Source organism: Stegastes partitus, unplaced genomic scaffold (genome assembly GCF_000690725.1).
Source record: "Stegastes partitus isolate 25-593 unplaced genomic scaffold, Stegastes_partitus-1.0.2 Scaffold403, whole genome shotgun sequence".
Classification (NCBI taxonomy): domain Eukaryota; kingdom Metazoa; phylum Chordata; class Actinopteri; family Pomacentridae; genus Stegastes; species Stegastes partitus.
The window spans coordinates 487,323-497,528 of record NW_007578134.1 but is presented as its reverse complement, the minus strand read 5'-3'; the positions used below and the strand labels follow the sequence as shown (position 1 = coordinate 497,528).

At 42.1% G+C, this 10,206-nt stretch overlaps 1 protein-coding gene and 1 non-coding gene across 2 annotated transcripts; one reads left to right on the top strand and one right to left on the bottom strand.

Annotated features, from left to right (window-relative positions):
- Positions 1-5,428: 5,428 nt before the first annotated feature.
- On the bottom strand, positions 5,429-6,358 carry ora6 (olfactory receptor class A related 6). The gene has a single exon (XM_008285479.1). The coding sequence runs from the start codon at positions 6,356-6,358 to the stop codon at positions 5,429-5,431; it is 930 nt and encodes a 309-aa protein (XP_008283701.1).
- A 518-nt stretch (positions 6,359-6,876) lies between these two features.
- Positions 6,877-6,947, top strand: trnag-ccc (transfer RNA glycine (anticodon CCC)). The gene has a single exon. It is a non-coding gene; the product is annotated as a tRNA-Gly (tRNA).
- The last annotated feature ends 3,259 nt before the right edge of the window (positions 6,948-10,206 follow it).

The following is a 10,206-nucleotide window of genomic DNA, read 5'->3' as shown; positions in this document are numbered from 1 at the left end:
CACGCCACGGAGCTCCGACCCGGAGAGTGCACGCTGCGCAGCCAGAGCGCATGCACGACACCTCCACCCCTCCTCCTCCTCCTGCCCCCCCCTCTCCTCCCCTCCTCAATGGCGCGTGATTCCCGGGCGGCGAGGGAAGCGGGAGTCCGGTACGAGCTTCATCCCGCACGGTTTCATCCTCCTCTTCCTCCTTTTCCAACCTTTTTGTTTTTCTTTTTTTACGCAGGTTGGAGACCAACCGTGTGCAAGTTTGCGCTCCGATGTTGCGTGGAGCGACACTTTCTGCGCGTGTTTCCCTCACTTCTTCCACCTTTTTCTCACCCTCACACACACACACACACACATACACACACACTCACGTGACGTAACACGTTCACCATGGCGGCACCAGCTCCAGCAGCAGGCCAATGTGCGCAAACTCCCCCCGAGGACGACACTTAACCGGACGGTGGTTCCATCATGGAGCCTCAGGCCTGAAGAAAAAATCGAATAAAAATGCTAATATAAAACCTTTAAAAAAACATAATTTGTAACATCTCTACAACCCACCGCACTGCTTCCCCATTTATCTGTAGTTTGGTTCGTTTTGGCGACGCTGTGCGTAAAAGACGCCGCGAAAGCTCGATTGTGTTTCTGGGTTAAAATGGCGCTGCAGCTGAACGCAACAACAACAAATATGTACGCAAATAAAAGTCAGTTTTATAGCACAGGAGCAATGTTGTATAGGCTTCATCCAAACAGAAAACATGAACAATTAGTCTAAATGTTGCTCAATGGTGCAAAAATATATGTGAATGTAAACGGCTGTTTGCGTAATGAACCATGTTTTCACTTTTAATGAAAACTTGTTGTGTTCAGAAAAGGCTCTGGACTTGAATATTCTTCTTATGATCGATGCATTTTCAAAAAACTGTTGTAAAATATGAGAAAAATGGTGCAGAAAAGCTCCTGCTGGCTTCAGAATAAACACACCTGGAGTCTCCAAACAGGCTTTAATGTGTGAATGTGACCAACGTCTGCTTTGTAAAGTGAAATAACTCAATTATAGTGGAGTTAAAGTTACAAATAATCACGCTGGAGTGAGAATATTCAAGAAAAGAAATGATAAATAATCTAAATGTGGTGAATCATCATCATCATCACAGCTTCTTTTCCAACGAAACAGTTTTAACAAGAATAACTACAAAATTGTCTTTATGATGAAGGTTCAGCCAAAACCAGAGCGTGTGGTTCGTTTCGGTGCATGCAGGTGAAAAACAAGCAGGCTTTCCAATAACCGACAGAGCTGCTGCTGCTGCTGCTGCTGCTCAGGGCGGAGTCTCGGCAGGACGAGGAAGTGGGAGCTTCGTGTTTTCTGCTCCACGTGGAAATCCCGTGTTGATGCGCCGCAGACGGTTTCTGCAGATAAACAACAGTTCGGTTAAAGCTTCCAACCTACGCACACATTCGGCTTTGTCAAAACAGAAGCAGAATCTGCGTGGATTTCGCAACGTGGGAGAGTTTTTTTTTTCACATTGAGCTTCACACCCAGACAAGACGCAGACATGGAGCACAAAGCAACACCTGAGTGCAGAATGTGCCCCTCAGATACTTCTGCTTTTTCACGTTAGCCTGAAACAATAGGAGCTCACAGCGATGTCATGCATGAAATACAAACACTGTGCACCTTAAATATTAGTTTTATTGGATGATCAAGCAGAAAAAATGAACCCAGAGGTACAAGTTTGGTGAAGAAGCTGCAAAAACTTCACAAACTTGCAGCAAATTTACTCAAGTCCTGTAATTTAAGGCATAAATTGTACATTATTATCACATTTATTTTATTTAAATTGTAATATTTTACTACAATCAACCTATTTAGTGTAATATTTGTGTGTATTGTTTTATAGTTGCCTTTTATTATCATAACTATCCCTCTCATAGTTTGTTTTATTTAACTGTTTTTGTTCACATTAGTCTCTAAATCTATTTTTAACATCCCATGTTTTGTGAAATCAGCGGGCACGTTGTACTTTTTACTCGACTACATTTGTGTGGCAGCTTTATTTTGTTTACAAATTAAGATTTTTTGCATGCAAAATGTACAAATGGCTTAAAAAACGTTAGATTTTGTGATAAATGAAACCATCTTACAGTTTATATAATCACAGCAGAATGGATTTATTGATTAATCAGTCATTAAATTGACATTTTGTAAAAGTTGGTACATTTTTGCAGTAATGCTTACATACTTTTACTTAAGTAACATCTCTTACGTGTAACAGAGTACTTTTACTTCATGGTATTTGTACTTTAGCTGAAGTAACTCGTATCTTCAAACATCAATCATTTGGTTAAAGTCTAAAAATCTAACTTCTTTTCCACATTTTGCAAAGTTTTTCCCACTTTTTAAGCTTGACAGTTTGATTTTGTGACACCGTACTGAGATTTGAGAAGCTTTTTAAAATCTCTACATGCATCTGCTATGTATGTGTAGGTCTTTTTTTAACTTCCAAAAAAAGAATTAAACGTGCACCAACAGCTATCAAACTGTATGAACTGAATGAATAATGACACTGAGTTTGTGTGGCCTTTGTGAGTCCTGAACCCAGTTTGAAATCACCTCAAACCGGTTTAATATTTAGTTTATAGTCACCATTTTAAAACCACTGTTCAGATGCTTTAGAATTGGCCTGTTGATCCATATTTTGTCAGAATAAAGGTTCAAACTAACATTAAGACAGACAAACACAACAACCATGTCTTCATATCACAGCCAGTTTGTCAGAGACACTCAGGACTCTGCATTAACACATTTTATATGGCGTGTAGGAGCAGGATGGGGAAGCCGTGGTTCTTCATCCAAACCTGCCGATCAGGTTTAAACCCTGTTTGCATGGCGTTTGCATGCTCGCTGTGCCTGAATGGGTTTTTACTCCAGGTGCTCCCACAGTCTAAAGACATGCATGGAGGGTTTGTCGGTGATTCTAATTAGTTGTAGGTGCAAGCATTAGCTTTTGTGTTCATCTGTCTGTTTGTGTTGACCTTGTGACCCTCTGAAGGATAAGTAGAGCTGATGGATGAACGTGGGGGATGTTGGGGATGTCCTGATCATGTTTCTTCTCTCCTGTTCCAAATGTTTAGTGTCTGTTGATACCATTTTCCTCAATAATACATATTTAAAGTGCTGATTAACTGCGGTACCTGGTTGCGCCACCAGGTGGAGCGTCTTGCTGTTTATTATGAAGGCAGCCAGAGGAGGCGGGTACTTCCTTGTTGGCGAGCAGAGAGCATTGTGGGGGTTTAGCTAGTGAAGGGGCGCCATGACTTGGGCTGTGTCCGAAATCACCCACTATCCCCTGTATATATATATAGGGTGTTTGTAGTGCTGTCCAAGTGTTACGTTACAACTGTTACACCCTATATAGTGCACTCAAAATATCCCACAATGCAAAAGTAGTGTACAGCCGATGGTCACTAACTGAGCAATATGGACCATCATTCATTGCGCGAAAGGAAACGCAAACTAGACGAACGAGAGCACGAAAATTTGTCATTAAAATGTAAGTAATCTCCAGTTTATGTTTTGTTCAATTTTATTCTTAGCCGTTTCTTAGTCATGCAATAAACTGTGAATTTGATGTGTCTGTAGTACGCTGCTACGGCACAAATCGCAGCTATCGAGCGACGTAATTAATCGCTCGAATAGTGTCCGAAATGTTACTTTGCCGAGGTGTTCCCTACATAGCTCACTACATAGTGGTCCCTGTATAGTGAGCAGGGAGAGAGTGGATGATTTCAGACACAGCCATAGTGTCTGCTCATACCATTTTCCTCGATAATACATATTTCAAGTGTTGATTAGCTGTAGTACCTGGCTGTGCCACCAGGTGGAGCGTCTTGCTGTTTATTATGAAAGCAGCCAGAGGAGGCGGGTACTTCCTTGTTGGCGAGCAGAGAGCATTTTGGGGGTTTGTCTAGTGAAGGGGTGCCATGACGAAGTCTTCTGTGATACTTAATGTCCTGTAGCTAGTGCACATGTGACTAATCAGATTGAATAACCTACATAATAGATCTGGTGTCTCAGTGGGATTTTAGGTATAATTGATAGTGCTTAATGATTATTGTGGTTTCAGATAAAGTTTATGGTTTAACAAGCAATATCTTCACTTTACTGATAGACGATGTGTTGAACTTATTTGGTCAACTAGTGCACACATTAAGTAAATTATTGAAATAAAAAGCACATTTGTGGCAGAAAGCAAATATGAAGAATCAGCCTTAGGTTCTTGACGACACTTATGGTTGTATACTGTGGCAATACAGGAGCTGAACAGGCTGTTTTAAAGTTTATTGTTAAGTATACTGTTGAAAACATGTTACACATTTTATACAATTAGTATCCGTTAATACACGTATAGATATCTTACAGCAAACAATTTAAACTCTCATTTAATCGTCTATCAGCTCCTTGGTCATCAAATAAACCCCTAAAAGCTCATCCCAGTGTGTCAAATGTACATATTTAGAAGTTTTTTCAATAAAAGTTGTTCCTTCCTGTGCTAAAAATGGCTTCGCTGTATCTCTGGATGCATAGATCTACGTAGTCCCAATTAAGGTAAAAAAAACCAACTAGATTTTCATGGGGGATGGTCTTTAAAATACACGTGTACATTTTAAAAGCAAAGCACAAAAAGGCAATCAGTGTTAAATAAACCTGACAAAATTGGTCCCGGCCAGATCAAAAGAGCTACGATGACTAATATGTGACCTTTCTCTGCCAACTTTCGCTTTTACTTTCACTCACAAAGCCAAACCAAGCGTTACTCATACCAAAAGGCAATCAGTACATGTGTTCAAACTTGAAACGGGTCGACTCAAACCGTCTCCTGCTCCTGAGAGTGGAGGGAACTTCTGCTTTCCTCAGCTCCTTGTGCTGTAAATAAAGGCCGTGCCGGTCTGTGCACAACGCTGTCGTGATCGTACACAAATACAGCTGCCATGTGCAGAATCTCACCGAGAGAATGAGTCAGTTTGTGACTTTCAGTTTAGGTTAAACTCCACCACACGCTCTCCTCCCTGTTTGGAAAAGCAGCGAAAAGTTAGTCCAAAGAATGACAATCCTTCTGTGCTGTTGGCATTCAAGTTCGAAACCTGATTGAAAAAGTATCAATACATAGAAAAAATGGGACTGAAAATATTAAAAGCCCTTTGATTGGAAAGATAAAACCGTACCAAAGCAGTGTATTCATTTTTGTATTAGACAAAAATAAGGGTTTAAATTGACAACACAATGCTGCGATCTGTTTATCAACGAAAGACTGATTAGTAAAGTCTCAAGCAGCATCACATAATTGTCAGTTTCTAGCATGTAATCATAAAAAGCATCTTCATTTGACAACTAGAAATGCAATTTGCTTCTACTTAAGCACATTTCACTGCACAAAAATCACTTGCTTTTACAGTTTTTGAGGGAGAACAGGTTGTTTCCTACCCCGTACACATACGGAGACATGGATGTGTAGGAAGTCGAGATAAAGAATTCAATCTCAGCCCAAAGCCGAGAGTCGCCTGAGCTAAACATCCACAGGAAGATCAGGTAGATGGTCCAGTCCACCTGGAACAGCACCATGGCGGCCAGAACGGCGACGGTGCTTCGCTGGAGCTTTGGGTTTTTAATTTTCGTGCTGAGCTGGTTGGACCAGCTCACGCTAACCGTCGGAGTCACCATCTTCCTTCGCTTCAGCAGCACCGCGAGGATGAGGGAGCCGGTCGCCGTGACGATGATCAGGGGCAGCATGTAGCACACCAGGGTGAACACGTATTTGTACAAGCGGTTGAGGAGGGGGCAGGAAGTTTTACTGCACTGGAAGAAGTCTGGAGGACAACCGCTGCTGTTCCCGCTGACGTTGTTCCCCACCGAGCCTTGCAGGTCCATGACGACCGTGGGGAGGCCGAGCAGCACGGAGAGCATCACGCAAACCCCGCTCATGATCCAGGCCGAGCGGATGCTGTCCAGGTAGATCGGCAGGTTCACCCTCCTGTCGGCGTCTCTCAGCTTCTGGTAGCGGAAGACGCTGATGAGGACGGTGAAGAGGATGCTGCTGATTTCACCCAACACCGTCAGGAACCTCAGCAAGCGGCACGACCACGTACCAACCAAAGGGGAGGACATGCTGAGGATGGTGACGTCGTAGATGTTTATGATGATGATTTCCTCCAAGTTTGCTGCAGCCAGTCCCAGGAGGAACAGCTCGAAGGATTTAACTCGGGAGAATCTGGTCTGAAGGATGGACATGATGAGAAATACGTTACCCACAAGTCCTATGCAAGAAACAACGATCCTCAAACTCAGGAGGTCGACAGGAAAATCAGCCATCGTTAAAAGTTGACTGGAAATCTGCAGCTTCTCTGTTCTCGCTAAAGACCTCAGTAGAGATATAACTTTGTGGAGTCAAGCGAAGGTCGTGTCGTGTCTCGTCTCTCCCCGGCTTTGCCGCATCACTGACCTTGTTATCAAGTTCTCAAGGATGGCACGGATCTGAATCAGTGATTGGCTCATTATGGAGGAAAAAACAAGAGGCTGCTGGAAACACAGAAGGCTGGGAGTCATTAAAAGCTTCATCTTGAGACCAGAACTGAGTCTGACTTAAAGCAGTGGCTTGTTTTTCCACTGGTCAGCAACATCCAACACAATTAAAACATGAGTTCATTTATGGCCTCTGACATTGTGTTTTCCACTTCATATTCATCATCTGTTGTTTAAAACTGCAGATTATGTTTTGAATTACAATAATGTGAACACAGACTTGGATTTTAAGGTGATGCAGGGGATACAGCTACGACACTACCGGAGAAGATTTCAGACTTTGTGTTTAATGAGGTTGTGTTTCCACAGCGCCGCTGGTGTAGTGGTATCATGCAAGATTCCCATTCTTGTGACCCGAGTTCGATTCTCGGGCGGTGCATGTGTTTCTTGAATGTTTAAAGAATTAGGTTGATATCTAATTCCTGAGATATTGTTCTCCAAATAGAACCTTAATGCACAAAAAATGTGCTGTGGTGTTCTGGAGAAATGACCAAATCTGCTGGGTTAAAATTATGCATACTTAAATTGTCAGTTTTGGTGATGTTAAAAGTTGTGTTAATCAAATTTCCTCCGTGGCATGGACTCGCAACTTCTTGTGAGTGATTAGGATGGACTACAGCTGCTGACTCCTCTAAGCCAGTTTAAATAGAGCCCATTTGATACTCATAAGACTCAGCCATAAACAATCCCAAACCATCTGACAGTTGTTTGTAAGTATAAAGTGCATGGTACAATTGTGCCACTGCCACAATCAGGAAGCAAGCACAAGCTGTCACCTGCTGCTGAGAGATAATTGGTCAGGATGGTCAAGAGTCAACCAGGAATCACCAGAGAGCAGGTTGAAATGAGTCAGAAGCTGCTGGAACTCTGGTGTCACATTCAAGCATGTTTTATACCGTCATGAGCTGAGAGGTTGCCACGTAAGAACGAAGCTTTTCCTCTAGAGGCAGCATCTTTTGGTTTGACTGAAGTTTGCTGCTGATCACATGGACAAAGAAGAGGTCTTCTGGAGGAAAGTTCTGTGGTCAGATGAAACAGGAAATTGAGCTTTTTTTGCCACAATGTCCAGAAAAATGTTTGGACAAGAGAAGGTGAGGCCTTTAACCTCAAGAACACCAAACCTACTGTCAAGCATGGCGGTGGCAGTATTATGCGCTGGATAATGAAAAAAGAAGGATTACCTCCACATTCTTAAGGAAAACCTAAAATCAACACCCAGAAGGTTATGTCTTGGATGCAGTTGGGTGTTTCAGCAAGACGATGACCCCAAACACACATCAAAAACAGTAAAAGAATGGCTAAATTAGGCCAGAATAAAGAGCTTAAACTGGCCTGCCCGAAGGCTTAAACCCCATCAAGAACCTGTGGACTGTGATGAAGAAACAAGTCTCTGTCAGAAAGCCAACAAATTTAGTTCAACCACCATTCTGTCGAGAGGAAGGTCAAAGATAGAACCAGAAGCTTGTGGAGGGCTAATGAAAGCACCTAGCTGATGTGAAAACGGCCAAAGGATGTTTAACCAACTATTAGTTTTGCTGTATGTATATTTTTAGCCGAGCAGATTTCGTCATATTTCCAGAAGATCTTTAGTAAATATATGAAAGAACCAAAAAGCAGGAAGTTAAAATGTAGAGGAGTCAGTGGAAACTCAAGTAGATGAAGGTTTGTTTAAAAACTCAACATGCTTTAGCTTCTTTTCCATGTAGGTGCACTTAAATCCTTTGTATGTAGAGAACTGTGGTGTCAATACAGAGAATATAGTCAGCAGCTCTGTCAGTGTTGGTGTGTGCTGGACCAACAGATGAACACACACAATGGGACGAGGCGTCTGGACCCTGCAGCCGTCACAGGACCGGTTCATGTTCCAGCTTGTCTCTGTTCGTCCTCGGTGGTCTGTCTAGGCAGCAGACGTTCCCTTTAACCAAACCCTGCATCCTGATTCAGCTTAATTGGGAATCCCACAGTGTGCGTGTAATTAAGGATAAGCCCTACACTGGCAGTAAATGGGTAAACTGAGTGTTGCGCAATGAGCCTGGACGGCTTAAAAAGTCAGAGTCCTTCATCAACATCCAGAAATCATCGATCAAATGGCAGCAGCTACTTTCCCTGTTTCATCTTTACAAAAACTTTCAAATTGATTGTAATTTTCTTGACTCCATAAAATGCAGTTTCAGTCTCATGGAGCCAAAACAATAAATAGGTTGAAATAGATTTGAGTGATTCACAAATTCCTAAATATGAATGTTTTCTCGTTTCTTTCCTCCTCTATGACAGTTAACGAATTATCTCTGGGACAAAACAAAACTTTTCATCTTAGGCTCGGGGAAACGCAAAACAATAATCGATTAATTGTGAAAATAACTGGCAGATTAATCAACAGTGGAAATAATAATAATAAGTTAGTTGCAGCCCTAAAGCTAAAGATGGTCCCTTGACTGCATTTCAGATCAGTGTTGTCTCAGTCTAANTGTCCAGGGTGTCCCCTGCCTTCACCCTAAGTCGGCTGGGATAGACTCCAGTCTCCCCGTGACCCTCGTGAGGATTAAGCGGTGTATAGATGATGGATGGATGGATGGATGGATGGATGGATGGATGGTCAAGAGTCAACCAAGAATCACCAAAGAGCAGGTCTGAAATGAATCAGAAGCTGCACATTCAAGCGTGCTTTACATCGTCATGAGCTGAGAGGTTTCCACGTAAGAACGAAGCTTTTCCTCTAGAGGCAGCATCTTTAGATTTGACATGAAGTTTGCTGCTGATCGCATGAACAAAGAAGAGGCCTTCTGGAGGAAAGTTCTGTGGTCAGATGAAACAGGAAATTGAGCTTTTTGGCCACAATGTCCAGAAATATGTTTGGACAAGAGAAGGTGAGACCTTTAACCTCAAGAACACCAAAGCTACCGTCAAGCATGGCGGTGGCAGTATTATGCTTTGGATAATGAAAAGGAATGATTACCTCCACATTCTTAAGGAAAACCTAAACTCAACAGGCAGAAGGATATAATTGGGTGTTTCAGTAAGACGATGACCCCAAACACGCATCAAAAACAGTAAAGGAATGGCTCGAAAACGTTCATCATGTCTTCTTAGTGATAATCTAATGTTCAGGTTCTCTATTCAGACATGTAGAGTGTGGTTTTTTATTACCTGACAGTTTCTGCGACAACGCTCGTCTTCTTCAGAGATGACAACTGGCTAAATTAGGCCAGAATAGAGCTTAAACTAGCCTGCCCAAAGGCTTAAACCCCATCAAGAACCTGTGGACTGTGATGAAGAAACAAGTCTCTGTCAGAAAGCCAACAAATTTAGTTTAACCACTCTAATTCTGTCGAGGTCAAAGATAGAACCAGAAGCGTGTGGAGGGCTAATAAAAGCACCTAGCTGATGTGAAAATGGCCAAAGGATGTTTAACCAAATACTAGTTTTGCTGCATGTATATTTTTAACCGAGCAGATTTCGTCATATTTCCAGAAGATCTTTAGTAAATATATGAAAATGCAGGAAGTTACGATGTAGAGGAGTCACTGGAAACTCAAGTAGATAAAGGTTTGTTTAAAAACTCAACATGCTTTAGCTTCTTTTCCATGTAGGTGCACTTAAATCCTTTGTATGTAAAGAACTGTGGTGTCAATAAAGAG